This window comes from Cydia splendana, chromosome 1, assembly GCF_910591565.1.
Source record: "Cydia splendana chromosome 1, ilCydSple1.2, whole genome shotgun sequence".
NCBI lineage: Eukaryota > Metazoa > Arthropoda > Insecta > Lepidoptera > Tortricidae > Cydia > Cydia splendana.
The window spans coordinates 9,714,253-9,735,298 of NC_085960.1; the positions used below are offsets into that span (position 1 = coordinate 9,714,253).

The window sequence follows — 21,046 nt, forward strand, 5'->3', positions numbered from 1 at the left end:
ATATTATGGTGAAGTAAATACTTTAAAAATATCAAACAGGCAGGATTCCTTCAAGTCTCAAATTAAACACTCAAGCCGTTTTATTATTTGCTTATTCGTTGATCTTTTTAAGAAATAGTTTGCAGTTGGTGATGCAATTTATCTTAGTTAAGCGTAAATTGTTCGTTTTGTAACAGTAATTAAATATCAGGAGGATAAAGAGATAATTGCTTGTGTCTGTAATGTATTTATGTAATTAGTGTCATGTCATAGGTTTTTGCATTACGTAATTTCTTCGCCTATCTTTCGCACGCCTTGTCGTATGTCTTATAGTAATAGTAGTGTGGAGAATTGGCCAGCTGGTGGTATTATTTTAATTAAATAGCTTTAAATATCTTAATATAATAAACAACAAAAATACAATTACCTACAATAATTTAATTGAAACGATTGTTGTTGTTGGTTGTTTTATTTTTGTAATGTTGAATTTTATTGTCTTTAATCTCTAAGTCTCTACTCTGTAGTATGTCATTATGTTTTGGATTAAAAAAGTTTAATTGCAATATCAACTAAATATAAAGGTCTGCATACAGGTATTGTCTTTCCATCGCTGATACATAAACACTATCCAGTCCATTCCATTTGAGATATCTTCATACGTAGGTTTAGGTACCTAAATCGATAACGATATAGCGTTATCCTTTTCTCTTTCACATATTATAATAGTTCTTCCTTTTAGTATTTAATAGAACATCAAACTCTTGGTTTATCATTAGTAGTAGGATTTCCATAATCTGTAGGAATTAGATAAGTACTTAGTTTCCGTTTTTTTAATGATAGCTGTACTATGGAGTAGGTAAATGTTAATTAGGAGTCCCAAATACGCACATGTATAATTATTAGCATGTAATAATCACTGTTTTGTTCCTTGTTACATGTTTTTCTTAGTGTTTTATTTTCAATTCTAAATTACCCCCTTAAACTGAAGTAGTGAAGTTGATTTTACGGTCATGTGAGTGAACAGTAATTGATGTCCCCTGTATTGAAATTGTTAAATAAAGTTTAGTTTTTTACATCTATATGTTGTTTTTACAGAAGGCAACCCGATTACCGGTGACGGCTACAAGTCGCTGAACGGGCAGATCAACACGGTGACGTCACTAAACGGCAACAGCATCATCAACCACAACCGCGTGCCGCCCGGCGGGTTCTCCTCCGGTCTCTGGTAGACTGCCCCTACACTCAAATTCGACTTATATTTTACCGTCTACCCCCACCTTGTCATAAAAGACAAAAAACATTTTGTAAAAGATATAAAATTTGCTATATCAAATTCATCAACCTTTATAACTTTGACAAAGGAACATGGCGTGGTATCCACAAAATCAGTAAGTAACGTGTCGAGTTTTGTTTGGGATTCTTGAAGAATAAGGAACAATCTTTATAAAATACTGCAGTTTTCATGCATTTATATTAACAATTCCATTAATCGACTAAATTTCAACGACTGCCTGGATATCACGGTATCACCAAAAATACCAGATTATAATTAAAAATCACAGCGTCCACTAAAACAGAAAGGGTATATGTTGTTAAATAAATCCTTAGCCTATCCCATAAATGTTTACTTTTCGAATAATTAAGCATAGATGATTATAGATATTTTTGTAATAGTAACATTATTTCGATAGATATAATAATGTTATTGATTCGTAGTGTGGGACCTTTGAATTAATAATAACCATGAAATAGTTGTCTTCAATAACAATGCTTATATATTTATTTGCGTTCGAATTGATGATTAAATACATAGGTATTTATTATAATTTCAAAGGTCAACGCAGACTTAAGAACTTGAAAATTATACTCTTCACATTTTAATAATTATTTTAACTTTGATATTGTGAATTAGGAGTGAGGATACGTATCAGCAATATACCAAAACGAATAGTGCCTTGATTGGAAATGGGGTGAAATTCTATAAGAATCTGTGTGAGATTGAGTAGGCATTAACGTAAAGACAGTGATTATATTATCTATATTTCACGGTATAGAAATAGTAATCATACGGCACTCGGTCTAAATGATACAAATTATATCTTAACTTAAACTTTAATATTTGACACTAATTAAGAGTCCTTAATCTCTTTCGTTAAATTTTATTATCATATTACCTAATTTAAATAGAGGGTTTATAGATTGCATTTATTTTGTCTTTACATGAGTTTATTTTTTTTAGTTTATTTTCTACGCGTTTAGAAATAAAATATAAGAAAGTATTGAATTTTGGTCGATTATCTGTTAACAAAATTGGTGATTTTAAGGACCATAGTTTTGTAGGATAATAAGTAGTGGCGATGTTTGTATAAGCCGTAACCACTTAGTGTAGGCATATCAACTTTGTAAAAACGTTTTAATATTCTATCTAACCTGAACGCATAATCGCAGGCCTAATTATAACAAAACTGTTAATAGATAATAACCATTATTTCAAAATAAAGTTTTTTTATTGATAATTCTTGTTTTATTAGACGGCAATGTCCGCCATGCTGTGTGTATTGTCACACATACCCCTCCACAACTAAGCTCCCATAGAAATATGTATCGGTTAGGTATATTTATAGTAAATATCAGGGTTTACCGAAACCGCAGCTTAGCCATTGACATAGACACCGGCGCGCTCATTCTTTCTTCCGTGGACATAGATATCTAGGGACTGGCTTTACGGACAATAATAATGACTGTAATGAGGCATAACAGGGGCCAGTACAACGGTGTGACACCGGTACAACGCGATTGGTTGATGAGTTCGCATCACGCGCGCGATTGGTGGATGAGTTAGCATCACGCGCGCTATTGGTCGCAACTAGTTGCGTAAGACTGCACGATTGGCTGGAATTCGTGAGGCACACCGCTAAACTAGTACCATTTTTAGTGCCCGTAAGGCCAGTCCATGGATATATACGTTAATGAGCTTAGCCCTGTGCTTATCCATACAAAAAACGTCCAAGTGCGAGTCGGGCTTGCGCCCCCAGAAATTCGAACCATCGCACAATATTTGCAATGTTTTGGTTCTAACCGTTACCCTTAATACCGTCTCACGCTTGACCAATTTTTATTACATGTTGTGCATTTTCCTCTAGCCTCCCAGAGGCCTATCATTGTAAGTACTGTATTATGTTTTTTTTTAGTTAAACCACAATTTAATTTTAATTTGTCTTGGCTAGTTTGATTCGTGTGCGACTAGAGAATGTATTTTTCCACTATACACCGAGTTGGATTGGAGCTTTATATGTTTAACCGTTGTAGAGATAAGGTCAATGTGGCTACTTCCGTCATAGAGGCTATTCCATCCACTAGCGTTTTTCTCGAACAACGAACAACATTGATAATTTCGTCGACAAAGCAGCGATTGCTTTTAGTTTGAGCAATCAAAAGCAAATGTTTTTTTTTCCTACGATTGAAAATCAAAGAAATATACGCTCGTGGACGGAATTAGCCACATTGACCTTAGGTACAGTTTTAGCTAAGCTTTAAGCAATTTTTTTAAGAAAGTACAGATAAACTCCGCAGCCGTGTGAGTGGAGTGGACACTGGATAACCGTGTACCCATACCGATAATGAGGGTGCCTTCGTGTGAGAGCACAGAATATAAGTAACAGTACTACCGTACAGAAAGAAACTTCCTACAAAACCGAAGTTTGACAGCGATTCAGGGACGAATCATGCTGTCCCTTACTTATATATGGTACTATGCCTTTCGGCTATTTAGGGTTGTCAAAATTCGCAATATATTCGCAAGATATGATAAAATTACAATGTAGATAAAATAAATTTCGATAACATATATTATTTTCCTCTTTGCCTCTATACGTCTACAACCAGCGTAAACCTCACTTAGAACCATCTACTTGACTCAAAAGTCATCTGAGTTGAATTTGGTGTTGTCATAAAAATAAAAATATAGTTGAATATAAATATAATTTATAATTTACTTGTCTACATACAATATGCAAAAACTTACAACATCACTAAGATTGTAGATCTCCCTCACAATTTGTATTCACTTTAACCCTCTGCGGGTTCCTAGAATTTTCCTTGGCAAGTGTTTTCTCGTCCCTGACCGGCGACTCTATGCTCACTGTGACGGGGCCATCGTTTTCTATGGATACTTGCATATACGCCCCAAATACTCCGTCTGAGACAAAAGTAATCCATAAGACGAGAAAAAGATTTTTTTTATACCACATCGGTGGCAAAGCATACGGGTTATTCCCACTAGTTACCACCAAGTTCTTACCAGTGGTAACTACTGGGATTAAATTTTTTTATTCCGAGTAGTTTCCACTGGTAAAAGGTGGGAATTTTTATTCCCAGTAGTTACCACCAAAATATTGTTAGAGTTCAATACTAATATAATTATAGAGTGCTTAAATAAATAAATATAAGTTTAGTGTTTTAGGAAACTGCCTTAAGAGTGATCAAAAATATTAAAACAGTTTAACCGGTGAAAAGGTCGTGAGCTTGATTCGCAATAAAAACGAGGAAATCTTGCAAAATATAGGTGTAATTTTTCCGAATGACATTAGTGACAGTAAAAACAGTAAAATATAGAAAAAGGTATAAAAAGTATATCGATATCAAAGGAGGCCGTCATCTACACTCCCCACCCTAGTGCGCAAACTAGCACTAATCAGCTAAGGGTACAGGAGCCACGCGCGCCACAGACCGGCGCAGCACGCCGGTAGCGGTGCTAATGTCGACTACCCTGATGCGACCGTCTTTTCCAGGCAGGACACTTTTTATTAGGCCTCGTGGCCACACGTTTCGAGGCGAGTCAGGGTCAACGACAAGCACTAGGTCACCGACACCCAGTGGCTTCTGCTCCTGTTGCCACTTCTTTCTCGGTAACAGAAGCGGGAGGAACTCCTTCATCCACCGCTTCCAGTACATGTCGGCCAATCGCTGCGCTATTCGCCATTGCTTCCTTAAGGCTAAGTCCGAATCGTCAAATACGCCATGTATTGGCAACCTGGATGAAGAGCCTATAAGAAAGTGGTTGGGCGTAAGCGCGTCAGAGGAGCCCGGCTCTACCGACACGTGTGTTAGTGGTCGACCGTTGACAATACCTTCTACTTCCGCTAGTAGAGTGCTGAGAGTTTCGTCTCGGGGCGCTCGTTCTTTTAAAATGACACGAAGAGATCGCTTTACGGTCCGAATCAAGCGCTCCCACGCCCCACCCCAATGGGGGCTGGCGGGCGGAATAAAAGTTCAGCGAACTTGATTGTTAAGAGCTTCGGCTCTAAGTGATTCTTCGTCGAGCTCCTGTATGGATCTTCGCAATTCGACGTCTGCTCCGCGTAGGTTCGTGCCGTTGTCGGAATAAATATGCGACGGCCACCCACGTCGAGACGCCATTCGTCGAAGCGCCATAATCAATGAGTCAGTAGTAAGCGTGTGAACGACTTCTATGTGGACTGCACGAACGGTTAGGCAAGTAAACAAAACGCCGTAACGTTTTTCTCGACGTCTGCCTACTGTGACTTCCATGGGCCCAAACAGATCGATCCCGCAAAAGGTGAAGGCACGTTGATGATGCGCCATGCGCGCTTGAGGTAAGTCACCCATCCGAGGCACCTGTGGGGTAGCCTTTCTTAACCTGCAGAGCATGCAATGAGACGCAACATTTTTGACGGTAGGTCGCAAGTGGATTATCCAAAATTCTTGTTTTAAATCATTTACTACCGCTTCTTGGTGTCCGTGGGCAGCCTTCACATGATAGTGCTTGACCAAAAGCTTGGCAGTAGGATGCCGTCCATCAAGAATAATGGGCCTTTTCGCTTCCTGAGGTACGTCAGAAACAGCATCAATGCGGCCGCTCAGGCGTAAAACATTGTTCTCGTCCAAGTATGGAGATAGATTTCTCAGCCGACTATCGCGTGGCAAGTCTTTTCCTGCCTTTACTGCTTGTATGTCACTGGCAAAGGAATCTTCTTGAGCTTGCCGCAGGATTAACTGCTTTACTTGTTCCACCAGGGCGTAGTCGTCAAGTGCGATACCTCTGCATTTATTTGTAAACTTGAGAACACAAGCGGTAGATCGCATAAATCGTAGCCACGAGGAGAAGCGCTCAGGGTCAGGAACCGGGAAACATGTACGTGAGTTTTGTACTACGGTCATGCAAGCTTCAGCGCCGACTTCATTTTCGGGTTCCAGGACGTTCGCTGGCCAGCAAGTCTCATCGCTGTACAAAAACTCGGGTCCCTTGAACCACTCATTAAGAAAGGACTGATAGTTGAACGTTTCTCTTGTAACAATGTCCGCCACGTTCAGTCCTGTTGGCACATATCTCCATTCAGAGGCTTGTGACAGGTCGTCGATCTCGCCTAATCTATTAGCCTCGAAAGTCTTGTATCGACGAGTGTTGTTGCCAATCCAGTGTAGCACCGTACTTGAATCGCACCAAAAGTATCGCCGTGTGACGTGCAAACGATGTGCCTTCGCTATTGAGTCAGCGAGTCGAGCTGCTAGCAACGCAGCTTGAAGTTCCAATCGCGGCACAGTTTGAGGTTTCACCGAAGATACTCGGCTTTTGCTAGCAACAAACGCGACACATATCTGATCTTTACTCTTCCAACGCCAGTACGCAACCGCTGACATTGCCTTTAGTGAGGCGTCACTGAATAAATGCAGTTCTAAGTCACTGTAGCATTGCTCGGTCACGGCATGAAAAGAAGAGCCTGGTAAAGTTGTGGTCAACTCATCTCCCATCTTACACCTGGCAGCGCATGACTGGTACCATCTTGGCAGGCGAATTTCTCCAATAACCTTCAATAATTCCAACCAACTGCACCATTTTTTATAGAATTCATCTGGAATAATATCGTCCCAGTCGATATGGAGACGCCAGGTGTCCTGCAGCATAACTTTGCCTTGTGTAGTGAAAGGTGACAAGAACCCAAAAATGTCAAAAATTGACATAATAACACGCAACATGGCCCTCTTCGTAGGTCTTTGTTCGCCTTTGATAACGTTGTCGGGAATGCGCTTGAATGACACATCGAACCCCAGTTCATCCTTGGCAGGGTACCAAATCAGTCCAAGAGTGCGCTCACCTTCATCATGTTCGTCCAGTCCAAACCTCACAGCTGTATTACCTAAAATATCCTTAGGTATAGTGTCGAGCACATTTGCGCTATTACACGTCCAGTTGCGGATTTCGAAACCTCCCGCACTGTGAATATCGCGAATATTCTTTACCATACTGATAGCGGTAGCTTCATCCGGCAGACTATCAATATAGTCGTCCATATAGTGCTGGCGGTGTATAGCAGAGACGGCAGCTGGAAGCGTAGACTCGAACCTGCTAGCGTTCTTGTTCTTAATGTACTGGGCAATAAAGGGCGAGCAGTTCGCGCCGAAAATAAGCGACGTCATCGCGTACGTCTTCACTGGGCCTGTGGGGTTCCTACTTCTCCACAGGAATCTGAGGGTATTCTGGTCTACGGGATTAATTTTAATTCTCAAAAACATATCTTTTATGTCACCGGTTACGGCTACCCTATCCTCTCGAAAACGAACCATAATGCCGAACAAGGAAACGAGTAAATCCGGACCCGTGAGAAGAAAGTCATTTAGAGACTTGCCTTGACTTTTAGCTGCTGCGTCATAAACCAAACGCAGCTTCTTCTTGTTCGGATTGTCAACTCCGAATGTGGCAAGTACCATGTATTAGGCGTGAGTGACGTGTCGGCCATTTCCAGTGCGAAATTGTTTTCAAACAAATGGTTGACACGTTCCTCGTACCTGAGTCCATAAGCTTTATCAGCTAGCATTTTCTTTTCTACACCCTGTAGCCGCTTAAATGCGCTAGGGTAACTATCGGGTAAGCTGACGTACGGATCTTTCCACGGAAGACCCACTGACCACCTGCCATTGGTGAGCAATGCAGACTTCTCTAACATTTCCTGCGCTTTCACATCGTCAGCATTCTCTCTAGGCTTACCTGCAACTCTCAAAGAGTCGATCGCAAACGAGCGCCGTACCTCGTCGTGTAGCTCACGCAGTGCGTGCGCGACGGGGTCTTCCTCAGGCACCACGCAGAGGTTGAGCGTGGCGTGCGCTGATCGTGCGGCCCTCGACGCGCGCGGCACATGTACCGGCCCGTGAACACACCAACCTAAGGGGGTGCGTGTAGCTGACGGTTCGTTATCAGGCCCTAAGCATACTTCTAAAGGTACAAGTAAATTATAATTGTCCTGACCTATTAACAACTCTGGCTTAGAAATCTTAGCAAAGGGAAGTTGACTCTTAAGTTTTTTCAAATGCTCATACTTGTCGCAGTCTACTAAGTTAACATTTTGTACAGGTATACTTAATTGTTGAACGCTACGTACATTTAAATCATGTGTACTACCACTAGCACTAGAAATACGTAAAGTCAGTACAGTTGCTTCGTGCACAAGCTCGTCGTCTTTCCAGGCGCCACACACGCGCATGGATTCGTTGCGGCCGGTGAGGCCGGCGCGCGCTGCTAACTCGGAGCTGAATAACGAAACTGAAGACCCGTCGTCCAAAAATGCAGTCGTACTAAACACGCCGTTCGGTCCGTGAATGTTGACAGGAACTACTTTCAATAGTACGCACTTTTCAGTATTTATAGAGCACGTCGCAGCTTCTGTTACAGACGATGACTGTATTGTGGAACTCGATGGTGACTCCGTGACTGAGTCACCAGTCACTCGGGCTGCGGCAAGGCGCTGACGTTAACGTCAACCGGGCGCGAAGTTGAAGCTTTGCCATCTTTGTTGATGTCTACGTAGTGCAATAGACTGTGGTGTGCTCCTCCGCATTCATCCTTGTCGTACGCAGGCGCAGAACAAGTCTCACGATCGTGGCGTTGCGATATGCATTTGTAGCAAAGTCCGTACTTCTTAACGTGGCGCCATCTGTCTTTGCGTAAAGCGCGTTTAAACTTCTTACAATCAGGCAACTTGTGACATTGAGTGCGGCAAAAGAGGCACTTATCGTTCTTCCCTTCGTCGTCGCGTTGGTCAGTTTACAATAAAATTGCTTGCGCTTTCGGTGCAACTTTAGTAGTAGTATCGTGTTGCTTTTGTTTATTCTGCTCAGGGCGATAACTTTGCAGATGAACTTTGGCGGTCGTGGTAATCTTGAGAGCTTCCATGTTGAGAAAGTCGGACATAATATTCAAACGTGACTTTGCTCCGTCCTTGATTAGTGGATAGCTATAATCCGACCACTTTGAAACGAGTACTGAAGGTAGTTTCGATATTAACAAAGGGACAATACTAAGCCCTTGCACGTACTCCTCGCGCCCCACTGCCTTCACAGACTCGACGAAGTTTTGGACTTTGACAGAAAAATTGACAATATCTTTCTGGTACTCTTGGGACATGGTCTGAAGCTTCTTAATGTCATGAATGAGTCTGCTTATAATACATTCGGGGTCGCCGTGACGAAGTTCAAGTGTCGCCATAATACGATCAGGAGAGGCGGCGGTCATAAGCAGGGCTGACACGGTTTCTTTGGCTTCTCCTTGCAGACACTTACGTAATCTCCATAAGTTTTCCTTCGGGGTAAATTTACAAACGTCAGTTGACTCCTCAAACGCTTGTTTAAATTGCAGCCATTCGAGCGGATCGCCGGTATATTTCGGTAAATCTCGCGGCGTACATATGCGGCTCAAAATGTTGGCATGTGCCTTATCTTTAGTGGAGGCGATCGTCAAATTCTTTACTGCGGCTGCGAGTAGCTTGATAGTACCATTAGAGTCGGCGAGGGGAGGTGCCGGCTGGTTGCGGTCGCCCAGGTTATCATCATCCTCGGGGGCGGGCTGCAACGGATCAAGATCTCGCGCGCTACGCTCCATCCAGTCTTCAACATTTTGACGAGTGCTATTACTGGCGTCGCTAATGCGGGAACTGTGACGTGAGCTTTTACCACTTTGGTGTGAACTGTATTTTTCTGACTTTAGGTTGGCTAGTTCAGCCTCATACTTCAAATCTAACAACTCGTTAGCAATCTTGGCCTTTTCTTTAGCGCGCTCATATTCTAACCTTTTCCGTATGGCAGACGAGGATTTAGATACCATGCTGTGCGCTGGCAGCGGGTGCGGCACGTCGGTGTGCGCCGAGGTTTCCATGTGGCTGCTACCAGCAACGAACGTCGTGTCTGCTGGTCGAATAGTCATTGAGTGCGAGGGCGAAGACTTGGACATTCTTATTACCTCAGGTTTTGCATCGCGCTCTGCGCGTGATAGACTTCTTGTTCTTATGGGAGTGCGAAACATCTCGTAGCTCGAAACTTACTTAGTGCGCGGTTCAAACATAACACTAGGACCGGCTCGAAGACCAATGAAAAGGTCGTGAGCTTGATTCGCAATAAAAACGAGGAAATCTTGCAAAATATAGGTGTAATTTTTCCGAATGACATTAGTGACAGTAAAAACAGTAAAATAATATTTTAGAAAAAGGTATAAAAAGTATATCGATATCAAAGGAGGCCGTCATCTACAACCGGTACAAGTGCAAAAAATAAAATATGTGTAAGGATAAATTTATCGTCCATTTAGAATCTAAATTTTAGATTATTTATTAAGTGATTTTATTAATTAAAAAGTTTGTGTTAGTATTTTTGATCATTTTCAAGACAGTTTACTGAAATGAAACACAAATCAATTTATGATAATTTATTAATGCAAAATGTATTTAAAAAAAATTGGCTGTCATACAATTTGACTGGTCTGATGTTGATATTTGTATGGGAGAGTCAATTTTTTTCGCGATTTGGTATTGGTTCCACAGTAAAACTTGTTTAGTATGACGTACATATTCACCTCGTCAATGATTGCAGGTGACTATAAAAAACACCCTGTACATATTTATACTGTTTTTATTAGTATTGAACTGTAACAATATTTTGGTAGTAAATAACTACTGGGAAAACAAATTCCCAGTAGTTACCACTGGTAAGAACTTGGTGGTAACTAGTGGGAATAACCCAAGCATACGGCCCGCCTGATGGTAAGCAGTCACCGTAGCCTATGGACGCTTGCAACTCCAGAGAGGGGAATCTTAATGATTTTGGGCATACAATGTCATAAAATTCATAAAGTATAACATGAGCCCAGCGGATATTTTGCTGCATGCAATTTCTATATTTATTTAAATCATAAATCTTACCTTTAATTTTCTCCGGCTTGTAACTTTTTTGTAGCAGTTCTAAAAACTGTTCATAAAACTTTTTGGACTCATCACCTGCCATTGCATTATGAAAATCTGGCTTGTTACCCTGAAAAGGAAACAGCTCACATAAGTTACCAATATTGTTTACCAATAACCCAGTATTGCTTAGTTTCTGGTTGTGAAATAATTATTTTGGCATAACTATAAAAACTCTCAGAGTGAAAAATTTACCAAATTTCTGGGCCGAGAGAAGGCTGAAGCTAATTGTAGATAATACACTGTAGAGAGTAGCATTCTAGCGTTAAACAGTATGATGTAGAGGTAAATATAGCCCACATCATTACAATGGGTAGGGTAGATCCATTTTACAGTAATTTTAATGTGAATTCCAGATGCGTTTTTCGGTAGTAATGGTAGTATCAGTATATTTAGAGGGTATTATTGTTAATTTTTGGGGTTCCGTACAGTCAGCAGCAGAAGTCGCTATACACTCCAGGTGCTCAAAGAGAGGTAAACGTTTAAACTGTCAAAAAGTTGTTGACTGTCATGGTAGTATTTACTTGTGAGCGCTCAACGTGTCACAAATATCTTAACAGTCGCTATTCATTAATTTCTACACTTACAACAAGTCATTGATACCTTAGCTGTCAAAAAACCACTAGTATCTAAGCGATCAACGTGTCAAATATATCTGAACACTATGGAAAAAAATAGACGTTTAAATCATACAAGTATGGTCGAATATTGAATGAAAAATAGCCATGCTAATTTCAGGTAAAGCGTTTTGACAATCATCGAAAGCAGTAAGTACAGTCTTGTCATCACATACATCTATCTCACGTTTTGCCCTTCAACCATTTGACAGGGGCCTCTCGGTCAACTTACTGCAAACTATTTCTTTTAGCAGAATCGTCAAAACGAATGACACATAGCGAAAGCTAACTGAAGCCGAATTTAGAGCCAATTGTCAAGGCACGTTGTGGTCTCAATAACAGGCGTTTGCTTTTCAAAGCAGAGACCGCGGGTTCATATCTCAGTCGCACGCACCTAGAGATTACAGCTTTTTTTTTAGGTTTCACTTCTATTATTAGTTTGTGTCTTCTGGTGTTATGTTAATTTCGCATTAGTTTATATAATTTTTGAATATATGTCACATGTAGCGTATGTACGACTTTCTAACAGGACGTTGTAGGTTTGAACCCGCAGTGGGCGTTCCTTAGATTACTCCTGTGCGGAATGCCATTTGATGTTGACTGCTAGGATATACTAACAATAAGTTCAAAGATATATATAACTCCGTATGCTCTATCTTCTGTGCTAAGTTGTAAAAACAAAATTCGTCATTCCTATGGTCAACAGTTAGCATATTACGTATATGCATGGCAGTGATGTTTTTATCGCATACATCTATAGAAGAGGAGGCACCGTTCTTGCGGATCATGTGTCCAACCAACAAAATAAAGAGAGGAGTCATAGTTGGATATGTTTAACACCTTTACTACCCGTGCTCCTCAGGTGGGGCCACGGCTAGCCTCTATTACAAAGCCATAAGGTTTAGATGTCAGATTGGGACAGTGAACGTGTTACGTTTCAATTCAATTATTTTCTCCTTCGTTCTTTCATCATCGGAGCATCGTATTTTAGTACTATACAGGGTGGCCCATTTAGATCGGTCAGTATGGGAAAATCTAAAACTATAAGACATACACCAATCTCTTCTTAGGAACCATGTCATCGATTTTAGTAACAAGAAAAACTGCATACATACATTAAAAAAAATGTATGTAAAATGTATTGAAAAAAAATGGTGGTCTTTTCTAAAACTTACTAAAATAAATTAAAGGATATGAAAACAATGCATTTTATTCATTTCAGACATCATGTTTCATAGTAAGATTAATCATAATTATAATCTTTATTGTTTGTGAGAAATGGGTTACATTTACTGCTTAAGACCTACACAATCGATATCTAAATAGAAATAGTCTTAGTTTTATTTTTCAAAACGTTCGGGGTTCGATTCCCGAGCTGAGTACACATTTTTTTTTTAAATGTATGAATGCAGTTTTTCTTGTTACCAAAATCGATGACATGGTTCCTTAGAAGAGATCGGTGTATATCTTATAGTTTCAGATTTTCCCATACTGACCAATCTAAATGGGCCACCTGTATAGTATATTTTAGTACAATTAGCGGGCAAAATAAATATATTAACATATAATATGCTCTACGGTTTGGAAGAACGGCCGCCTATGACAGTTAAAATAAAAAAACCGATCATTGTCGTAGAACCTACTTATTTATTGTCTAAGTTTGACACGTGACGATAAAATACTCCTTTAAGAAAGGAGGTGTCAATTTGTAGCTGCTACAGTATTTTTTTACAGTTAAACAGATAAAATGTTGATGCTTAGTTACCATTGAAATCATCATCATCATCATCATCTCAGCCATAAGACGTCCACTGCTGAACATAGGCCTCCCCCTTGGACCTCCATACGTGCCGGTTGGAAGCGACCCGCATCCAGCGTCTTGAAATAACAACTGCTTAACAATTGGTGGCACCCTGGCTGCTGACGTACGTGATTGGCAGTGTGTGTAGGTATTAATGACAGCAGCTTGAATTTGAGTGCTTAGTTACCACTGACTTTCTAACCGTTATTGTCATTGTGATTAAATAAGGGTGTATGTGTTAAAGAAAAACTCAGAAGTTAAGATATATGTGACGAACTGAAAGCCTATGTGAAAATTACAACTTAGATGTCCTTATTTTTGTGACGATTGAATTGTGTATGTTTTCTTGGACACCTTGCTAATAAACGGAATAAACGGAACCCTTATAGGATCACTCGTGCATCTGTCTGTCGGTCTGTCCGTCTGTCACAGCCCATTTTCTCCAAAAGTACTGGACCAATTAAGTTGAAATTTAGTTTACATATGTAAATTTGTGACCCAAAGACGGACATCTTACATAAACAAATGAATTTTAAACATGGAGATACCACTTTTGGGGGGTAAATGAGAAAATTAAAAAATAATGTCTTCAATCTATATTTTGTTACATATCAAATAAAAGAGCTCATTTTGAGATTCTCAAATATATATTTTTTTGTAATTTTAAAATAAATAGTTTAGAAGTTATTTAAGAAAATAGTCAAAAAATTACCATTTATCTCTGAAACTACTGGGTCTACATTTTTGAAAAAAAATATACAAAATAGTTCTTTACCTATAATAGAAATATGCAGTCAAGCGTGAGTCGGACTAATTACTTAGTTTGATTGGAATTGAGTTTTTTACAGGCAATTCAGTTACGTTTCACATATAAAAAATACATTGCTAAAAATTGGGTAATGTACAGAACCCTTGGAACGCGAGTCCGACTCGCACTTGGCCGGTTTTTAAATCATAAATTAAGGGACACACTAACCAATATACTGGGCAACATATTATAAAGTTCAAAACTCAACTTCTTTCATTAGGCAGTGAATATGTTAAGGAAGAAATACAATATCATCAGAACAAACCTTCCAGGTATTGTACAAGGTGAATTGACTAACACACAGCACTTCGTAATCCTTGTCCACCACACTCTTGCTCCATCGTTTGTCACTGTCATCATTGAATAACCTTGCACTGAGGATCTTACGAACTCTGAAAGTAAACCAATGAAAAATTCTTACATTTGGGTGTGACTGGTGTGAGTAACAGCAATAAGTATACTTTTTTGTTTGTGTTAATGTTGGAAACTGAAAAGATTATACAGTATCGTTTTTTCGCAAACTTACATGTATTCCATATCCATCAAGTTATCATTCTTTGAAATTCCGATTAGAACGCATAACCCTTGTTCTATATTACTGATAACTTCACCATTTACTGAAATTAGAACAGGACGGTTAGTAACAAGGTGCTATGCCGTAAATAAATAATTGATATTATTTTATAGCAAAATAAGAAAATTACCGGTAACTTTAGCGTTCATAACGCGCTGTATTAATGCTTTCATAGTTGAACTTTTCTGTGATACTCTTACTTATTAGGTTTTTGTATAATATACTAAGGCCTGTTTTATTATGCTCAATTAATAATTGATCATTTATCTCATTACAAAACAACCGGCTGATTTTACCACCAATAAGTATAAGTAACTGTGTGTCATCTTGACATTTCTTTTTTTGACATGCTACATTGGATGCGTTCAGATGAATGATTCTTATTAAATATTTTTAATGCTAGCAATAAATGTTATGCTTGTGTCATAATTGGGCTACTCATCGGCAGATGGCAGTACTTATGATAGAAGATGAAGTAACTCCATACATCAGTTTTCTTAACAAAACGCGCGTTATTTCGTAGTCGACATGTAGCGTCATGTAGCGGAATTTATTAGTTCTGCTAGTTGACAATAGATGTCCCGGCGAATGAAAACTCTAATGCTCAAGAATTTTCAGCTAATATTATAACCGGATTAACTTGAAGTCTATTTTCAACCCCTTCCGCTTATAATAATTATTAGTTGTAAATTTTTTTAGTAGTAAATTTTTCGTCAGTAGCTACACTTGTGACATCTGATGTCAAGTAGGGGTACTGATAGTTCCACTACTTGACGTTAGATGTCGACTACGAAATAACGCGCGTTTTGGTAAGAAAACTGATGTATGGAGTTACCACTCTTTCTTTATAGTAGAAGAGCCGGCCGCAAATTTTCTAACCGATTTAATACCACGATGAAATGCACCATGCCACCTTTGAAAGCTTCTGCCAAGCACTTCCGGCAAAAAAAATACTGGCAGACTTCGCTTTTCTGTGTCTACATGTAAATTTCTAACTGCTGCCATAACTATTATTTCGGTATCAGATGGGTTAAATCAGCCCCCTTTTTTCGCACCGGAAGTGGCCTTCTTTTTCGTACTTTCGGCAAGTTCCGCCGTGGCAGACTATCGAATTCGGACGTAGCATCACTTTTATGGGAAACCATTGTGCATTTCATCGTGGTATCAAGTCGGTTAGAAAATTTGCGGCTGGCTCTTCTACTATTACTTATAATTACTCTATGATTTTTAGTGAGGAAGTTTTGTATAGGGAAAATGCATGACCATACAGTGTAGGGGGCAGCACAGGAACCCCTTGATTATTGACGCAGAGTGTAAATGTCAAGTTTAAGTTTCCGATTTAGGCCACAAGATGGCAGAACCCACACCGCGCATGGGAGCGTGTGTGTACTGTAGGGGGCAGTACCTGCTTTGGCGTGAAGATTTAGGTCACAAGAAGGCGACCCTCTAACGTGCACGGTCTACTGTTACTGACAAAATGGGGTTGGGTTAGGTTAGTGCCAACTGTCAAATGGCGCCAGCATGGGTTTTCTCTATCTCTATAGTGTTGTTCCATGAGATTTGGCTTAAAGGGATCCAGGCACCCAGGCCATAACAGTCCAAGAAAAAAAAATTAACACAAATCTTGGGATTGACAGGAAAACCTATGCTGGTGTACCTGGTGAAACCTTCAACCAGCCAGCCCCATCGGTTTGCCAGATTATACCTAAATAAATGTTCGAGTGTTATTGCAATGTCTAAGGGTGGTATTCCATCTTTCCAAAATCTTGGTCCAATGTGTATTGCGTCTCACATTTCGCTTATTGAGAGAGTGAGACGCAATGACATTGCACAAAGAAATTGGGCAGGGGGAATACCACCCTAATGGACTACGGTATACTTTGCGATAACCTCTGTGAACTTGGCACCCGACCTTGACCAATTTTTTATTTATATTTTTTTTCTTGTAGTATTTTGTTTGTAGTTAATTGTAGTTAAAAGGATTTTATTTGTAGTTGCCCCAAAAAAAAGTTATGGGGGTGAAAAAAATCCCAGCACCCCACTTTTGAAATCTTATACTTTTATTGTTGATACTGGCTTAGAATCGTTTGTAGTTGATTGTAGTTCCTTTATTTTCATTTGTAGTAGCCAAAAAACCCCAAAAAATAAAAAAAATTAAAAACGCCTTAAGAGCCCGTTGATGTCTTTTCCCGATAAAGAGCTTTTTCATGAAATTAAAGACGAGAGCGCGTTCATGTCAAGTAACGACCAAGCCGTAGTACTACTGTTTGACCAAGATGTTGGCTTTATACAGTTAGAGCTTATAAAGTTAGGACTTACAGAGTAAAAGCTTTGGTACTTACTACGGGATCTGATAACTTTTTAGTATAAAAGATTTACGCGCCTAGTCTTGGCAACACTTTACTTTTATGATCGATTCTGGTACAGAATCGTTTGTAGTTGATTGTAGTTCTTTCCTTTTCATTAATAAAAGCCTTACAACGGAAGAAAAATTTATTTCACTAAGAGAGCGCGTTGATGCCTTTTACAAGAAATGGACTAAATGAAATAAAAACTTAATAAATCCTTCACTTACTTGATTGATAATTGCTCAGAATCGTTTGTAGTTATTTGTAGTTCTTTTCATTTCTTTCGTAGCTGCCAAATAACCCCAAACAAATGATTTGATTTCAATACGAAAGCTTTTTCCATGACATTTCAATAATAAGTGAATATTTTGGAAAATTCGACACTTTAATGATTGATTCTTGTTCAGAATCGTTTGTAGTTATTTGTAGTTCTTTTCTTTTCGTTTGTAATTGCCAAACTACCCCAAAATAATAAATGATATTTAAGTGCCAAAGCTCTCTCATAAAAAAAAAATTTGAAAATCTTGGAAAATTCGACATTTTCATAATTGAGTCTGGTACAGAATCGTTTGTATTTGATTGTAGTTCTTTACTTTTTCTCAATACAAGCCTAATAACGAGAGAAAAAATAATTTCATTACGAGAGCGCGTTGATGTCTTTTACAAGGAATGGACTTAGAGAACAAAAAACTTGATCAATCCTACACTTCCTTGATTGATTCTTGTTCAGAATCGTTTGTAGTTATTTGTAGTTCTTTTCATTTCTTTCGTAGTTGCGTGATAACCCAAAAAAAAATTATTTGATTTCACTATGAGAGCTTTTTCCATGACAATTGAATAAAACGAGAAAATTTTGGAAAATTCGACACTTTAATGATTGATTCTTGTTCAGAATCGTTTGTAGTTATTTGTAGTTCTTTTCATTTCTTTCGTAGTTGCCAAATTACCCCAAAAAATTTGATTTGATTTCACTACGAAAGCTTTTTCCATGACAATTCAAATAAAATCCTTTTAACTACAATTAACTACAAACAAAATACTATAAGAAAAAAAATAAAAATAAAAAATTGGTCAAGGTCGTGTGCCAAGTTCACAGAGGTTTTGCGATAATAATCAAGAGGTTCGTGAATGAAAATTTCGATTGATTTTGTTGTCATAGCCGCCAGGCGTCGCTATCGTGCACACAATCAATAATTACGAGTATGTACGAGTATGTAGGTAGAGTCTGTGTGGAAAGAGAAGAGTCGTAGAATGCATTGGATCCCATTCATTTCACGACTCTTCTCTTTCCGCGTAGACTCTACTTATGACTCAGAGAAGGGTAACGGATGGCTTTCCATCAGAGAAGGATATTTATGCTTCATGTTCAATAAGAACCAACTATCAGAATTTCTGTTGGAATTTCAGACGAAATCTCCTTATTGCACTTGAAGCACCCTTGAAGGACCCTTCTGCGATGGATGGAGGTTAGAATAAAAAATCAAAATATTATACATTTAAAAAGACTAGTTTAATTCAATTGTAATCTTAATCAAACCACACATAATAGATTTGTTTAGGTAACATTCACGTACATTATAAGGATAATATAATGTGTAATTTTTGTACGAATTTCGTATTTTTTTCATGAGATCAAAAAACTTAGATTTGTACCTATTCGCGCGAATTCTATGGAATTTCGCTTTATCTTTTGTTAACATTCACATTCGGCGAAGTCTCGACTAGGGCCAGTTGCACCAACCACAATTAATAGACTGATCAAGGTCAATAAAATTTAGCGAAAGCTTTAACGATGACAGACCATCTGTCATCGTTAAAGCGTTCGCTAAATTTGACTGCTGAGCTGAGTGATGTTGATCAGTCCGCTAAATGTGGTTGATGCAACTGGCCCGATACTTTGGCGCGATTTTATTGAAATTTCTTACGTACCAGTACCACAAGTGTACCTACTTGTTTGCAGTTGTACTGCGCTCAAACACAAGGTAAAAAACACACACACGTAACCGTCATCGAAACTAATAGGTACTCGTATAGTAGGCGAAAAATAAAGTGAGCCGGATGGCTTTTTACAATAGGGCAATAAAACAATTAACTCCCGGTATTACTTGGACTAATCAATTTTGATCCCACTGACTTTTCTAAATTTTAATTTCTATGTTTAATTGATTGATTAGTCTATTTGTCAATTGTAAGTTGTGTTTTACTAGTATTCCAACTTTTCAATTCGAAGTCTATTTAAAATGAAAGATTTATGTAAAGAAACATAAATTTCAAAGACTATTTGTGTCTAATAAAAGTTTAATTTGCCTAATAACGTGTCGATATTATCCCAGAAACACAAAGTGTCATAACTAGTTATTCCCGCTATATGGACGAGAAGTGCGGAATTAAGCACTTCACAACTCTTTTGTCCTTTTGTATTGGTAAAGATAAAGTTTTATGACCAATCGGCTCAATTTATATTTCGTTTACTATAATTTAAAATTTTGTAAATATTATACAGTCAATGTAAGTAGGTAGGTACATCAGTACGTGTAAAATGAACACAATTGATGGTGCTAAGATCTGTGCTTTTGTGGGAAAATACTACATTATAAAATAGGTATAGTCTGTCAAACATCTTTGTCAGTAGAAAAAGGCGCGAAATTCAAATTTCTATGAGACGATAACCCTTCGCGCCAACATTTTTTTTAATTTGCTTAATGGCTTGACAGACCATTACAGTTTGCTGATACTTGAATTAAACACAACATATAACATTTCCTTGACAAAAATATTCTTATGAGCTAAATGAAGCACTTAGTGAATCTAAGAATCAGCAAACAAATACCTGCTTAAATAAGTAGGTAGGTATGTAGGGGAGACCGAGTTGAGTTGTGACAGCGGAGAGTTGTAACATTGTCGATTTTTTGGAATCTATTAACTAAAAACTAGGTCGCAATAGCGCGCGTTTGTCAGTTCAAGTTGCGAGCTAACAAACGCACACTGTTGCGAGCACAGTTATTAGATTCCAAAAAATCGACAATGTCACAACTCTCCTCTGTCACAACTCACCTCGGTCTCCCCTACCCGTTATCTAACTTGATGCAACACATAAAATCTATTTATTGTTGCAATACTTAGTGAGAAGGATACAATAATTCTTGTTTCCCTTGATCATATAAGGCAACTTCAAATATTTAACAGTGGAAAATATTACATGAACTTAAAAATTTGTTGTACTTACTTCTGTTTTCATCAATTGATTACAAATGTGTAAGTTCATGCAAATATGTTGGGTGGATGCAAAATTACACTGGCATTCTCTGCATTATAGGTACCAATATTATTTTTACTGACTATTGCCCATAAATACCTAACTATAAACTTTAGGCAGTACAGTCAGTACCATTAGTAGGGGATAGAAAAACGCGCAAGTATCTGCCACCCTCGAATACTTTTGAAATAGTGACACATAGGTATATACCTATCTACGTTCGTTCGTGTGTAGGTTGGTATTTCGACTCATCGGATACACTATACTTTTGATACTGACTGATGGGTACATCTAGATTGCAAGAATTTCAGTTGGATAAATATTCATTACTTAATTAATGCTTATGTAATGTAATACAATAGAAATTGTTAAGTTAGTTCCTGGATATATGTACCTACGCTACTAAGCATCTACATATCT

General features: G+C 38.6%; 3 protein-coding genes and 1 long non-coding RNA gene across 7 annotated transcripts in view; 2 read left to right on the forward strand and 2 right to left on the reverse strand.

Annotated features, from left to right (window-relative positions):
• Window positions 1–2,495, forward strand: part of LOC134796158 (microtubule-associated protein Jupiter) — a 166,639-nt gene extending 164,144 nt beyond the window's left edge. For all 3 annotated transcript variants that reach the window (XM_063768142.1, XM_063768134.1, XM_063768149.1), the window contains one exon: window positions 1,075–2,495. In XM_063768142.1, coding sequence (XP_063624212.1) covers window positions 1,075–1,208 — 134 coding nt within the window. In that variant the 3' untranslated portion in view covers window positions 1,209–2,495. The remainder of the gene's footprint in view (window positions 1–1,074) is intronic.
• The window catches only part of LOC134796505 (uncharacterized), a 363,632-nt gene that overhangs the window by 173,137 nt on the left and 169,449 nt on the right, over window positions 1–21,046 (forward strand). The window lies entirely within an intron of this gene.
• Window positions 3,940–15,318, reverse strand: LOC134796193 (D-aminoacyl-tRNA deacylase). Of its 2 annotated transcripts, none has more exons than XM_063768222.1 (5): window positions 15,153–15,318; window positions 14,975–15,065; window positions 14,714–14,798; window positions 11,184–11,292; window positions 3,940–4,177 (listed from the first exon to the last, which is right to left on the reverse strand). In XM_063768222.1, exons 1-5 carry the CDS (start codon window positions 15,193–15,195, stop codon window positions 4,011–4,013), a joined length of 495 nt encoding a protein of 164 aa, XP_063624292.1. In that variant the 5' UTR covers window positions 15,196–15,318; the 3' UTR covers window positions 3,940–4,010. The 2 variants fall into 2 exon arrangements, with proteins under 2 accessions (XP_063624292.1, XP_063624285.1); XM_063768215.1 differs by having other exon boundaries at window positions 3,943–4,177; window positions 14,714–14,840.
• On the reverse strand, window positions 4,413–7,403 carry LOC134795060 (uncharacterized). The gene has a single exon (XM_063766901.1). The coding sequence runs from the start codon at window positions 7,288–7,290 to the stop codon at window positions 5,251–5,253; it is 2,040 nt and encodes a 679-aa protein (XP_063622971.1). The 5' UTR covers window positions 7,291–7,403; the 3' UTR covers window positions 4,413–5,250.